Below are 15,893 nucleotides of genomic sequence, written 5' to 3' on the forward strand. Positions count from 1 at the left end.
TCAAAACCCAAGAGGGGTTTCGTTCGCTCTAATGTTTTGTTATTATGATCCACAATCATGAACTATTTCTTAAGTTATTTGACTTTTTCCAAATGACATGTAGGCCAGATAATCCAATCCCATCTCCTATATCTAAAACCAATGATCATATGATATATATTGAATGAACGAATGTACTTTTCCCTGCTTGTTTCCACATTATTTCAATAATCTCTCGTTTTAAATTGGCACATGTGTAAGCAAAAACGCAGGAATTAGAAATCACTTCATGAAGATGTGAGATAAGTAATATTGCGTATCCAGGAAGTTGTTTCTTTATCATGAAGTACGAACAGAGAAGTCGAATTAATTTGGCAGACATATTAGCTCCTGCCCTACCAAAGGTAATGCTACAACCATCAGCATCACAGTGAATTTTTCTAAGTAGCCAGACGTTTAAGAGTTAGATCAATAAGTACGCCTTGTTGTACACATGTCAGCATATACCGTCAGGGGTCGCCACAATCAGCTTTCACTGATTCCCACAGGTAGTTCTGCAGAGATTTTTACGCTGGATGCCCTCCCTGACACAACCCTGTATTTTGTCTAGGCTGGGGACCGACACAGGGGACCCAGACTCGGGCCCCCTTGTGGATACATAGGTAGGCAGTAGTGAAGGGTCTTGCCTAAGGACCCACACAAGAGGAAGCACATCACGCCCTCTGGGAATCAAACCCTGATTTCCCATGCACCAGTCCTACGCGCAGCCAACTGAACCATTCAGCTGCTTGATCATTTTACATCATATACAGCTTGTAGATCAATAAGTATATACTTTAATCTTCTTGGCAAAATAAAATGTTTTAGTTTTTAGGGAAACACCTAAAGAGAAACAATGCAATCTGCCATTTTCCCTATTATATGGCCAAATCCCTCCAGAGTTTTTTGAGGAATAATATTAAATTTTCCAAAGGGGGCATAGACGGAGGGTGACTTGAGCATAGTTGAGGCACGGTGTGTCCGTAAATGAGACAGCTGAGCTCCATGTTCGCTGGAATAAATTAAAGGCGTTTCGTGACATTTTAAAAATTAATCTGTTGCTTTTGCTGGGCGGACACTCGTCACATCCAGGGCAAAAGGAGCCTCTGGGGCCATCCCAGAGGTGACCGGGAACTTAGCTGGTGCTGTCAGTTTTTTCGTGATCTGAAGCTAACGACACAAGCCTGCTATCTCTCCCCCACAAACGTGTCACTCCCATTTATACACCCTGATGTGTGCAAAATAAATCCTCCTAATTGCAGGTGCAAAGACATTTCTTGTACAGAAAAAAAGCTGGCAAACTCATTAAGTGAAGATGCAACTTACAGTCAATTCACCCCACAGGCAATTGTTATGAGGCACACAGAAAAGCTAGGAAAAGGAACATTAAATCTCCCAGAAGGGGCCAGTAAAGCATCTGATTATTGGTTTATATATATACTTTAGATAAAAGAATGATGTGTGTTGTGGGTGTTTAGAATTCTAAGGCAAAATCTCAGGGGACTCGGTCAGGAGAGAACGATTCAACCCTGTAGGAAAGTGCTCCTCTCTGGCATGAAAAACACTTGTACCAACAGCAATGTTCAACTCAAGGGCAAATGCTGCAAGCTTTTTCTTTTTTTTATTTTTCTCTGTGACTGTATTCCATTATGCATGAACTTACAGAGGTGCACTTTGTCTTGGCTGGAGTGAAGCAGGACGACCACAGGGGGGTGATTAAAACACCATGTACCTGATGTCAAACACCCACAACAGCTGCTCTGATGTGGGACCATCCGATGGAGAGAAGGTGCAGTGACATTTGGAGTGGGGGGGGACTAACTGAGTAAAAAAACTAACTATTAGTGTTTGTTTGTCATTAAAATATAGATAACCAGCCAAGATAACCAATGGAAGAGTGCCCTGAGAGTAGCTGGAAGGGGGACGTAAAGGTCACATCAAATGAACACAACATGGAGTCCCCCAGTGTAGTCGCTACCGTGCTTTTTGCCAGCAGCAGCTCCAGTGAAGCAGATGTGGTTGGATGCTTCGATAAAGGCCACCTAAACTGGAACTGCTGAAAGAGGAGACACTGTCTTATTTGAATGTCTGGCCCAGATTTTTACGAGCAAGCGTGGGGATTTGAACCACTTGCATGTGGGTCACAAAACCATTTCCTTAACAGTTGACTACAGAGCACATTTGCAAAGGTCGAGCATTTCAAAGGAAGTAAGATCTTCCGCTTCTGTAGCAACCATGACAATTTCATTCAAAATCAAATGGGCTTAAGTTACAATCTGTCTGACTCTGCTGGAACAGTATAAAGATTTCTGACAGGAAAAGGTTTTTTGTTCTTTAAAAAAAAATGCTTTTCCTGTCTTAAAAAAAGGGAGAATGTCAAGGAATAAAGATCCAGAGACAGTTTAGCCCTTTAACAGCAGAGCTTTAGCTCCAATGTTGAAATTTTTTCGACTACCAAAACTCAAACTGCTTATGCAATTAACGTATTCTAGCAGATTCTAAAGCGGAACAAAAGTTGCATGACGCAGATACGCAAAACTTTAAAGTAGTGAAATATTTACGGTATGCGATTGATGCAAATCAGCTGATTATGTCACGAGAAAAGGAACTTTGCGCCGATAATTAACACTTTACCAACTAAAAGTTTACTAATGTTAAGTTTTGCATGTGCAACAAAGTGTTCATTGATATTGGCACAAAGCAGCTGTTCTTTATTAACTTAAAGGTATTTTTATAGTCCTTGTTTTTGTTTTTTATAGTCCTTTGTTTTGGTGTTTTTCTCATGATGGAGAACATAGACAAAGAAAGTATGCTTGTAATTGGATTTCATGTATTTATTATTTATTGAAATTGTTGTGAATCAGGAGCAGGTGCATTGTGGTCTATATTTGCCAATATAGTGTGCATTGATGCACACTGGTTTTGGATAAAGAGAACTGGATTTTGGAATTGTAGATTTTGACAGCACTACAAAATGGCGAACACCTTTAATAGTGCACTCTGTAGGGAGAAATAAAGGAATTTCAAAAGGTTTTAAGTTTAATGAAACTTTTAGAGATTCTAGGATTGTTTTCAATTTTTTTCAAATGGAAAAACATCACAGTTCTTTTTTTTTTTTTTTATGTTTTCAAGGTTATATGAAGTTATATCAAATTTTGATTTCAGTTTCAATTGTGCATTAAATACAAGGATAAGGGCCATGATCAGAATTTTGCTTGCACAGATAAAGGACTCCACACTTCATGATCTGACAAAAACAATGGAGCCAGGTGGCTGAGTGAGGCTCATATAAGGAGCTGTGTATTTGGGTGACTGTAAGTGTGCATGTCTAAGCGTGAATTTACGTTTGCTCCATGCCTGCCTGTCAGTCAGCCTACCTGCCCGTGTGCACGCTTCTGTGAAGGTTGCTATGAAGAACAGAAAGAGAGCCAAAAAAGGAGGAAGTGCTGTCAGTCAGTGCTGGCTGAGCAGGGAGCTGATGGGAGTGCCAGGGAAGTTGGTTGGCAGGCCGGAGCCATCCACTCTTCAAGCATCATTCATAGGGAGCGCAACCAGTGGGCTAAAACACCACAAGGTACGCAACAACGGCCACCTCTACGCATGGGGGAGTCGCGCACATCTGTGGAAGACCTGCATTATGCAGCAAGCGCTTCCTTTGCAAACACAGCTGGCAGGTAGACACTCCCATGTGGCACTAAAGCCTAAAGGGATAATCTTTTTTATTTTTGACTCACTGATAAGAACTTGCTGATGAACCGTAGAAGCAAAAAAAAAAACTAAAAATGCCATTGGATGGTCTTCCAAAGTCATTTGGTCATTGCTGTGCAGAAAACAGATACCAGTAAAGAAACCTATTCATGCCAAGTGCTTAAAAGTTAAGATCATCCATCTATAACTCTTGAATGCATTGTCAGTCTAGAACAGTCCGACTCATTTAAAGGACAAAGCAGTACACCCAGGAGGGAGCAGACGGCTCATAAACTCATTTAAAGCTTGTTAAAACGACAAGAAAAAAAACTTGACTACAAGGATTATATGTCCTCAGGAAACTGGATGGATATCCCTAAGAGGATATTGAACAGAGATGAGTGTACAGGCGTGGTTAGAACTTATACAACATAAAAGGGTAAAGTAAGCATGAAATAGGTGAGACGCAGGTGTGTTGAACAGATTTTTCTTTTTTTTGACCCCTACCCCCAATTCTGCAGACTGCACACAGGACCCGCAAGTGCTGTTCACATGATAAGCGCACGGTCCTTGCAGGATCCTTGCGTGCAGCCCGACTGTTGGGAATTAAGAAAATATACATTGTTTGTGTAGGCATTCTAGGGCTGTCCTAAGGGCACTTTCCTGTATTATGTGCATACCCCATGGGTGTGATAATCGCGCACCATCAGTAACGGGCTAGTACTCGCACCTTGCTAACCAATAGGGTGTAGTGCAAGGGTACCATCCAATAGCATCCCCCATACCTCATAGTATATACTATATTCCCCAAAAGTAATGGCTCACCTATCCAAATGATCAAAATCAGGTGTCCTAATCACTTGGCCTGGCCACAGGTGTATAAAATCATCACTCAGGCATGCAGACTGACTTTACAAACATTTGTGAAAGAATGGGCGGCTCTCAGGAGCTCAGTGAAATCCAGAGTGGAACTGTCATAGGACGCCACCTGTGCAACAAATCCAGTGGTGAAATGTCCTCCCCACAGTCAACCGTCAGCTCTATCAGAACAAAATGAAAGAGTTTGGGAACAACAGCAACTGGGAACAGTTTGGAGCAGGCCTCTTCCTTTTCCAACATGACCAGTGCACAAAGCAAGGTCCATTAAGACATGGATGACAGAGTCTGGTGTGGATGAACTTGACTGGCCTGAACAGAACACCTTTGGGATGAATTAGAGCAGAGACTGAGAGCCAGGCCTTCTCCACCAACAAAAGTGTGTGACCTCACCAATGCGCTTTTGGAAGAATGGTCAAAAGATCCTACAAACACACTCCTCAACCTTGTGGATAGCCTTCCCAGAAGAGTTTAAGCTCCAAGAGCTGCAAAAGGTGGACCGACGTCATAATTGAACTCTCTGGGTTAGGAATGGGATGGCACTTCAGTTCATATGTTAGTGAAGGCAGGTGAGCCAATAATTTTGGTAACATAGTGTACTTAAGCCTTACAAATACTTTAGAAGAGACTTACCGCACAATCGCAAATTCCATTTTCATTAAGTATCGAGAAAACTGCAAGACACACCTACACTCTTTGTAAGACGTGGGCGCTCTGGTCTATGACTGGACGGGCCTGGACAACCCAGAAACCCAAACGGATAGATCCTCCATGCGGGTGCATGTGACTAAATCTCAATTAGACCTTTCTTTTTTTGTCAGATAAAAAACCCCTTAAGATTCAAATCTGCTTAGTCAAGCGGATTAAAGAGGGAACGGGTAAATGAATCTCCCTCAAAGGCCACACGTTTAGATGTACTGACACTTAAGATAACTGGTAGTAGAACCACCTAGGGCACTGCTACAAGAAATCTGCAAATATGTGCACTAAATATATATATTTAGGAAAGGACTACAAAAATGTCAATTAAAATTTGTTGGTGCAAAAGAAAAACCAAAAAAGTACATTAGTTCTTACATTCCTGCTACAAAGACAGACATCCGAATCGTCTCTAAGGGAACCTTCTTGTTGAGGCTTTGACATTTTTCAGGAAAAAGCTTCGACAGCTAATGCTGCATCATCTTCTTATACCCTCCGAGCAACACTGCTGAAATTATCACAAGCGCAGACAGCGCTCGAAGGCGAGCCATTAGGACAAAGTTAAATTGAATTACATCGCCACTTCATACTTTGATGGTGTCTATTAACTTTGCAAACAGCACTGATGCTAAGCCTGTCATGTGGTGAGTGCTGTGTAACAGGATTGCAGGCTGTAGCTCTGCAGAGAGTGGGGCAAAAACTGTGGCTCAAAGCAGGAGGCATTCATGCCAGTGTTGCAGCAGGGGAGGGTGCTGGCAGTTTGGGAGAAGTGCGCTGCAGTGCTAGAGCTGTAACAAAGAGCTGCAGCACCCCCAACAGAGAGTTGAGACACACTGACGGGCAGCAAGAAAACCAAGAGGAAAACCGGCCTCTGCGTGCATGTGACCAGATTTGACCGTGTTTCTCTTGTTTTCTTCATGTTGGTTAACAGTGCCTTGGTGTTCTTGTGTGTTATTTATGGTGCAGGCGACCCGCAGATGTTGGATATGTGTTCATAAACGTGTGTGGGAGTATGTGTGAAGCAGACTTTGCCTTGTATAATGAACACATAAGGAGAATGAGAAAAAAAAGGAGGGGGAAAGAAAGTCAAAGCTGAGGAACTAGTGAAAAGGGCAAAGTGAAACAGAAAGTCAGGATAAATTGGAAGAAAAGAAGAGAGGCCAAGGGACCATCGCCATAGCAACAGCAGCATATCAACTGCTTGATGTCAGATGCCAACTCTTGGTCTTGAAATCTATTAAAAGGAATAAAAATAAATGCAAATGGTGCTTAAAATATGACTTGAGCAGATGGCTTATGAAAGCTTTAAACACAGAAAACAAAACACTGTAAAATCATGTCAATGCACCAAATATTACAAAAATACCTTTTCATTTATTTGATTTTGTTTTATTTCAAATAAAAATAGAATTTCTGAATATGCTACATTCTTTAAAATACAACATATCAATGAATTCAAGAAAAAAAGAAAATTGTACTGGATTGCACAGTGTACAATCCAAATATATAGAAACTAGGCCTGCACAATATACCGCAAATTTATCGTTATCGCAATATCCAGCTCTGCAATATGCATATCGCAAAAGACGGTGAATATTGCAATAAATCGCAAACCCAAAATGTGTTAAAACAATCTTCTAGCAGCTTGAAGCATTTAACACATCAAATAAATCCCTTTATGCTTTGACCAATCAGATGGACGCCTTCCCATTGTTGACCAATCAGATGGAGGCCTATTATGTTAACCATGGTCCTGAAGAGCCTCAACCCTGCCTGTTTTCCAGCTCTCCTTAACCAGCTTGCTGTTGATTGGCTGACTCAAGTGATTTCACATCCTGATTGACTGAACACACCTGATTTTGGTTATCATTATCGAGCAGTCTAGGGAGAATTGGAAAACAGACAGGGTTGAGGCTCTTGAGGACCAGGGTTAGCCACCCTGACGTTTGTCCCCCATGTCAATGAGGGTCATTTGGAGTATAATTTCTAAACTGTTGCAATGAAATGGGAATGATGTTTTTGTTTATTTTTCTATTTGTTTATTTACCGCAAATATATCGTTATCGCAATATTGATCACTAATATCGCATATCGCAAGTTTTCCTCATATCGTGCAGCCCTAATAGAAACCCAGTTTAATTTTGCTGTTTTGACTAAATTTTCACAGGAACTTATACGTTATGATGTTTTCTTATTTTAAAGCCCTCTACAGGTTAACTACATTAATTTATTGCAATTCTACTAACTTGGAACTCTTTCATATTGTCTAAACCTGCTTTTAACCAATACCTGAGTGTGAAGTATAAAGAAATTTAACATTTCCTATAGTTTGACTTCACAAATCCCAGCCTCCAACTGTCAAGGCTCTCTTCCACAGGTCTGTCTGCAGTGCGTCTCCATTGAGTTGTGTTAATACAAAAAATAGAACGTTTATTTATAGATCAGAATGTTTACACTGCCTCTGTAATGCAACGCCAGCTTTACGCTTAGGGGTTCATTCCAGTTCCAGTCCGTTGACGCGTCAATTTTGCTGCAAAAAGCCGGAGAAATGGGAAACTGGTCCAGGTTTCAAGATAAAAGCCTTCATTGTATTTTCAAAATAAATATTCCTACAAATATATCATATTTAAGGTGAGGTGCCCATGGGATAACGCCAGTTTTCTTTTTCTTTCCATTAACCTTTTTTTAACCAGGACTCAGTGAGGAAGGAGAGGGCATGATTGCTAAAATTTAGGATGAGCAAAGAGAACGGGACGAAGTACTCTACACAGGGCTGGAAAACTACTCCTCCAGAAGCCAGGTGGGAGAGGGGACCGACCGGAGACGCAACAGAGACAACAGAAACTAACCGACGGTCGTAAAGCGGACTCCCCGCGCAATGAAACTGAGATGCAGCATAGACGGACCAGTGTCGATCCAGGGTCAGTTTAGAAATCCTTTCATCTGTTCATGGTTTTAGCATTGAGAAGAAGGTAGCTTCCACCTTTGAACAGTAAGCCAATTAAAAGACTACTTGGGAAGGTCAGCGAGAGATAGTAAGCGCTGCAAACAGCTCAGACATAAAGATGGCTTACTGTGCAATTAGTTCAAGTCAGGAACCGGCTAATGGATCACTCTGGTCCTCGTTCGTTGAGTTCAAAGACAGTCGATCAAAATTTTCTTTTACTCAAGGGGGCGTTATAACTGTCAACGGTGTCTGCTGGTGTGTGTGTGCATCAGAATAAAAAAATATGTAAAGAATTAAGCCTGAAATCCACTGAATCATCTTGGCATGTTTCCTAACATAAGCTAGCTCTGAAAATGTGTTAAGTTTCCTACATTTTTGGATGTTTTTATCCTGTAAAGCCAACTACATTAAAGATTTGACTGATTTTTTTTTTTTTGGGACTTAAGATGTATTTTTAAACTTTTAGATGAAATCCACAAAAACATTGCAATATCATTTTTCATGAGCTTTAAATAGTATTAATTATGACACACTGGATGATTTGGTACATTTTTTTCTTCATTAATGACGCAAAAATATTGACCTGAGTTATTTACCCAATTATTATAAACTAATTTTGCATTCTCTTAACACAGCGAGTAGTCTTTAAAAAAAAAAAAAAAAACAATATACGAGTTGTTCTAATATTAAAGTTTGGGAAATAAGCAAGATTTTTCAAGCCAAAATTGTTTTTGAGATAAGTCTGGGTCTCCTGGGGCCTGTCCCCAGCCCACAGGGTTGTGTGTCAAGAAGGGCATCAGACAAACAACCTGTGCGAATCAGAGAAACTTGATTCGCTGTGGCAACCCATGAAGAGATGTGCCGAAAGGTGAACAACATGTAAGCAGCCATTTTGAAATGAGCAGCAAAAGCCCTGGATCAAGTTATATACAATGGGTTTCATGCTACAGTCACACCAGTCTCTGCAACACACATTCAAGCCACCACTTTGTAAACGCAAATAAAGGCCCATTTTGAGCTTCCACATTCAAAACTCTCATGCTACACAAGTTTTTAACGACTGTTCTAGAGCTCTACATACAAAACGTGTGGCAATTGAACGCATGTTGAAAGTTAAACCAGGACAAACTTCAACCAATCAGGGACTTGCATTTGGTAGTGACGTATGAATAGCACCTCTTTTGATTCACAGAAGTGCTAACGGTTTACAAATTGATCATGGAGGAGGAATCAATAATTGCTGTTTGTGCCTGGCTGGAATTATATGACAACAGGCCTTTCATTTATCAGAACAGAACTGTGAAAGAAAAAGCCTGGAGCAGGATTACCAAGATTTGCACTGCTTCGACATTTCGCACAAAGCCTCTTCCAACTGTAGGCGGCAGACCTGAGCTAGAAACTGTAGGAAAGTGTGAACACCATATACTGAAAGCCTGTTCAAGAATGTGCCTGTACCGCGTTCTTGAACGCGTATGACATGCCCACTGCAATGGCTTAATCTCCCCACGGCAATCACTAAACTTTCATCTTATCAGTCCCATCTTTTCCCCCCGTCTGTATCACCTCTCAGCACCCCTCCTCCTCCAATCCCTCACTTAATTATGTCCTGTGAATGAAGTTCATCTTTCATGCTGCCAGCAGCGTGGCTGGCCTGTTCTGGGCTATCTAATCATGGCGCTGAGACTAAACTAAATTTAGACAGTCAGCATGTGACGCCTGGCAGAGCCTAATGGGGGCTGACATCTCAAGACACTCCGCTGATGTACAAGATACACTTTGCCCGAGCCAGCCGCAAACACCGTTGACTAACATTGATGACTTGTGAACCACTATGTGTTGCTCGTGAAGTTCTCACACAGTACGGCAGGGTGCTGATGAAGCCCATTCAACTTTAATCAAATCCAGAGTTTGCAGTTAGGGATCTTAACTATTGCTCCTCGTCTTTGAGTGGTCCATCAGTGGAAAGTAAAGTAGCAGTTAAGTGGTGGAAGTAATACAAATGAACAGACTTTTATTCAACCGGCATACCTCCAAGTTTGGTGGATAAAGTTCCCTCTCGAAGTGAAGCACTTGAAGCTTAATTGCACAGAGGAACTCACTGGAGTGTCGCGCAGAATAGCTTAACCTGCTTCCCTAGGCAAGAAAAATCATTAAGGCGTTTAAAACACAGATTACATTCAGGTTCGGGATGATGTAATGTTCCCAAGCATGTTCCCCATCAGGCAACATTAGAGGAAGATGTCGTCAGGCGTGAAACAATTCTTAATCCACGTTGAGAAATGACTGTTTCATCATTGCTAGGGATGTCCTGATCGGGGTTTTTTGGGCTCGATCCGATTCCGAATCATTTGATTTTGAGTATCTGTTGATATAGAGTCCCGATCCAGTAGTTTTGGAAAACATTTTCAAAATGAACAAATTTAATAAACTATTTTTCTTTTATGGACCTTCTTTTATCATTTAACACCTAAACCGAGCACTTCTGTGAAGTGTCGTGATTAGCTGTAGACTTTCGTCCCCCAATCTCCTCCATGTTGTGTCTTCTAGAAAGACACAAATCTACATAAATCTTCAACTGCAAACTCTACCTTGAATAAAAATTTGAATTTCTCATCTATGATCCTGACTGTGATCTCTTTAACCCTAAGCAAAATGTAAAAGTGTGCAATAGTCATACTTATGGCTCATTTCTGTTTCATATCTGATGGTGTTGGACTTATGAGATCTGTCCGGTGTTTTCGTTTTATTCTAGCATATGGCATCCTTGTAAGGTTACTGAAATGTTATGGTTTTATAGACTTTTGTATTTTATAAATGATATAGAACTTAGAAATAAAAGTTTCTTTTTAAATGTATTAAACGTGATTTTGTATCAGTAAGTTACAACAACCTTAAAAGGAAAAAAAACTAAAAGTAATGAGATGGTAGTCCATTTCTGGAAAATTCTTAAAGGAACAATAACAATTCTTGTCAGTTTCTCAGTTTTTACAATACATGAAACAGAAATTGTTTTGTGATGTTAGGCTAGACAAACTAAGCATGTCAACCAGTGTCAACAGTAATAATTGATAACGGATATTATCTTTCCTTTGCTTCTTTTTGATTCACATCTTACTATATGGTACATTTTAACTGCTTTTATTTTTCTCATTTACAAATCAAGAAACAAATCAATGTGTTCCATCTGCTACTGGTCCTTTTTCAGAATGGTGTGCATGCAGACAGTTTCTGAAATAAAAGCCTTTTACATGGACACTTGCATTTATCTTGACTCAACCACCAATTCAATTCAATAGCAAAAAATAAAAATATAAAAAAGCAAAGCAAAAAAGGTTTGGACCTCCTATTGATTAAAATGCTGTTGGATTAATTTATTGATGTTTGTGTCGGATCATTGCTTGAACTTTGATGGATCTCCTGTCAATCACACCACACTTCTAGAGAGCTGTAACGATACATAAAACTCCATCACTAACATGATTTATCTGAGCAATAGGAGACTGTCTAGCAGCATAAGTTCTCAGAATAACTGGTATTTTGGGAACAATAAAGAAACTAGTGGTAGCGTTGTTGATGGTTGGACAAACCATTTAACTTTCATTTCCTTGACTCTCAGTTTGCAATAAAAGTAATGTTCTTTTCTGCATTTTTCTTGAAAACGTTCTAATTTTATAAATAGTCTTTAATACTTTTCACAAATATACAATGGAATACTTGTACTTTACGGAATTTGATGGTTCATTTGTTTCTTTCTGATCCTGTTAAAAGTGCCCCACTTCGCACTTCCAACTGTTTCCAGCTCTAAAAGAACTAAATATAAGGCCGGGGTCACAATACTCATGTCAGGAGCTTCTGTGAATAAATTAAATGATATATTGGTACCGAGTCAATACCAATATCAATGAAAGTCAAAATCAGTCAGGCCACTTCATGAATATTTCATGAGAAAAGCCTTCCAGAAAACCTAATTATCAGGTCATTAAATCAAAAGTGCATGCCTCTCAGAAAGATGAGCTTCAAGGTAACGTGCACCATGCACATGACAAGCTGTACCTTTAGGTCTGGGATGGTATATTTTGGTTAAGATAATGTAACTGAATCAAAAAGATAGTGGATTTTCAGAGTGCCTTGCAATAGAAGCATCACTTTTCCACTGTATTTGTTAGTTTCCTCTCTAATTGGCCTTCAAAGAACATGGTTACTATTCCCATCGAAGGGCTCAAACTGTGGACGAAACAGACATGTAATGTCTAGAAAAAAGTCGTAAAAACCTGAGTAGCTACACATCAACGTAAGGGTTTAGAGCACAAAAGCCCAAAATGCAAAGGGGTTACAGTACATCAAAGTGTGTGTGTTATTTAGCTTTTGCCAGCAACCCCTCGAGGCTTAAAGGGTTAAAAGCTGAGAGAATTCCCCATAAAGTCCTAAAAAATGTGTTTGACAAAATAAAAAGCCAAACCGTCATTTAAATATATCCAAACACAATACAGCTGTAAAGATGTAGATCATTAAGATTGTGTTTCCCATTTGGAATGCCGCTTTATTTTAAAAATAGCACTCAAATAATAAATAAAAGTAAAATATGATTACAATTACATAGAAATTTTGAAAAGACTGGACAAGGTTAGGAGACATTTAGGGTTGTAGGAGAATTATTTACACTTTTATAAATTGTAACTGCACAATAAAAACACATTTTTTTAGAGATGTGTGAAGGATTTCACACATATTTAATCGAAAAACACCACAACATGGTCAAAAGCTACATAAGCATGAATAGATACAGGCAACAGTCCCAAATAAGATTTGACGACTTTTGTTGACTACATAGCATGATGGGTTGTTGTAGCATTATGGATACTGTAGTCATGTATGTTGTGCTTTAACATGATGAAGAGAAAAGGTGGGAGTATTGTTTTTTATGTAAGGGTTAATGTCCGATGAAGTGTATATTATCAGAAATTAACGCAAGCCGTGGAAGCCTGAACCGTCCGACGCGAAGCGGAGGACTTTGAAGGCCATTAGCCCGACCATGGTTACTTTTAAAAGAAAGAAATATTTAATCAGGTGGAACTTTATTCTTATTATTTGGTTTGGATTGCTTTTTTCACAAAAAGCAGACAATTTGCTAGGTGGTGTTGCTTAGCCGGCTCAGCCGGCATGGGCCTCGCCTGCAGCTGCAAAGGACAGCGATATGTACGCTGATCGTCATGATGGTGTTGAATTAAGCATCAGATCAGAGAGAAAATTCACCTCTTACCAAAATTCACCTCTTACCGCTTGTTTTTGTCCAGATGATGAAGCTAAAGCCAATGCAGTGATATCGAACATTTAAGCTATGTGACCGGAATTTCTTTTTTCCAGCAGCCAATCAGAATCGAGTATTCACCCGGCCCATGGTATAACAGTTTTGATCTGTCACTTTCGGCTTTTCCCATCAGGGGTCGCCACAGCGAAACAACCCTCCCCTCGAGGATGAGTTGCATGGGTAACTTGGCAATGTTTTACGCCGGATGCCCTTCCTGACGCAACCCTCTCAATCCAACCGGGCTTGGGACCGGCACAGCAGCAGAGAAGGGAATAGGGAGCAGCCTGGAATCGAACCCTGGTTTCACGGACAGAAGGCGCCGCAAACCAGCACGAGCTAAACCAGCCCCGGTATAACTGTTTTGATACAACTGAATAATTTTGAGTTCTTGTTAGTAAAATTTGACTTATTTGTCATGTTGTTCTCTCTGCAAAGGCTGATTAAACATGAAGATTAACACAGTTCACTGTAAAAACTTCCATTCAACACCTCTGACCAATTGCTTGCCTCTTGGCAACTCTAGCCATACGGGATAGAGTAGTCATATCACACTATTTCCCAGTTTTTGCTTCCATTAATGCCCCGTAATCCAGTGTCTCTTAATGTCTGTAAAATACGTAAGGGTTAATGCCCGACGAAGTGTGCGTTATTACTTTTTAACGCACGCCGTGCAAGCCTGAATGGTTGCTTTCGCAAAGTGCGTTAAAAAGTAATAACACACTTCGAAGGCCATTAACACGCTTATACCATGGTCACTTACCAAAGCAATACATATTAACCAGTTTTTAGTCCTTAATTCTTGTTTTTTTTTCAGATTTGGATCGCTTCTCCTTACAAAAAAGCGTTACTTTGTTACGTCATCACGTAACATATAGCCCGCCTCGCGCAGCACCACCGCTGCAGTCAAGATTCGGCGATATATATATGTTGAGCTTTCCGATGGGTTGAATAAAGCATCAGTTTAGAGAGAAAGTTAGACGCAACAGAGTTCAGGAAACCAAAACAAGAAAGAGAACATGCAACGTTAAAAAAGAAAAGAAAAAAACAAGAGAAACTGAGAAATTCTGAGAGGGGGGTGGAAGCGTTTCAGACCACTAACTCAGACAGATAGATAAGGGGTAGAATGAGGGCACAGGCCTCCTTACCCAGATCTGTGTTGGGCCCTGCCAGCAGCTGCTTGAACTTGTCCAGACGGGACGCCTCCCTCTCGGTCATGGCCAGGGTGCCAGATGTGTTCTGATCAGCCATGCGAGCCACCAGCGGGATGATGGGGGGCCGGTGGGGCAGAGACCGCTGTCTGTGGAGGGCCGCATGCTCACTTGCTGCATCTGGTGAAATATTAGACGGGGGAATACAGATGATGATACCTACTAAAATTACTCATCCCACTCAGTGATCTGTTATTAAAACGAGGAGGCACTCATTTATTCAAAAGTTACCAGCTAAAAAATTTGAACCCATATTTAGTATATGAGCGCATAAAATATTTGTTAGACTTAACAAATATTCATCAATGGAGGTGACAGCAAACATTGACTGCTTGTTTTAAATCTATGGCTGTATAGGAGAATGAGAGTGAGTGTGACATCACCCAAAGAAAATGGCTTCAATCCAGTACCTACAAAAGGAAACCACTTCAGTAATACATTATTCTAAGTAAAGATGTCGCTACATTGGAACAAGAAATCATCAATTTGGTAACCACTGGCGCCAATCGGGAGTGAGCTTGTTGGAAGCCCACACCCCCTACCACTTGAAAATGGGCTCAGAAAATCTGTCAAAAATTTTGAAAGTTCAACAATAGGGCTCCTCATGACTAAATATAGGAACTTTTAATGAGTGACCCCTCGCCCTCGCGTTCCAAACAGGAATTACCGGTAACCACTGGTTCCAAGAAGCCAAAAAACAGCTACTACTCAGTCATTATATTTGTCAGAACGACCATTCCTGCTCTGCTGCCAATGTTTAACATGTTCTTGCTAATTTGCTCATTTTTTTATTAAATTTTTTTCTGTAGTTAAAGTTTTCAAGTTATAAACTGACCAATAAGATGCCTCAATAAAAATATTTGGGCTCACAATTGACTGCATATGAGAACTGGACTAAGTGAGTGTGACGTCACCCATTGAAAATGACTCACTTGCGGCTCCAATGTAATGAGATTAATTCATTCAGTGGCCAATTTTTTTCTGTGAAACAGAGGCTGCCATGCTGGAACCAGAGGATGTCAGTAGGCAGTGATTAGTCCGAGTAATTGTTTCAATGGCAACCACTCTAGCCAATAAGAAGTGAGCTTATTGGAAGTCCACACCCCTAACACTTTAAAGCACCTCAAAGAACACTTGTCATTGGCTTTCA

The 15,893-nt window shown here is 40.4% G+C and overlaps 1 protein-coding gene across 3 annotated transcripts in view; it reads right to left on the minus strand.

The window, feature by feature from the left end:
• tbc1d22a (TBC1 domain family member 22A) overlaps positions 1 to 15,893 on the minus strand; it is a 143,123-nt gene that overhangs the window by 110,557 nt on the left and 16,673 nt on the right. For all 3 annotated transcript variants that reach the window (XM_023952363.1, XM_023952361.1, XM_023952362.1), the window contains exon 5: positions 14,681 to 14,863. In XM_023952363.1, coding sequence (XP_023808131.1) covers positions 14,681 to 14,863 — 183 coding nt within the window. The remainder of the gene's footprint in view (positions 1 to 14,680; positions 14,864 to 15,893) is intronic.

Source organism: Oryzias latipes, chromosome 23, assembly GCF_002234675.1.
Source record: "Oryzias latipes chromosome 23, ASM223467v1".
Taxonomy (NCBI): domain Eukaryota; kingdom Metazoa; phylum Chordata; class Actinopteri; order Beloniformes; family Adrianichthyidae; genus Oryzias; species Oryzias latipes.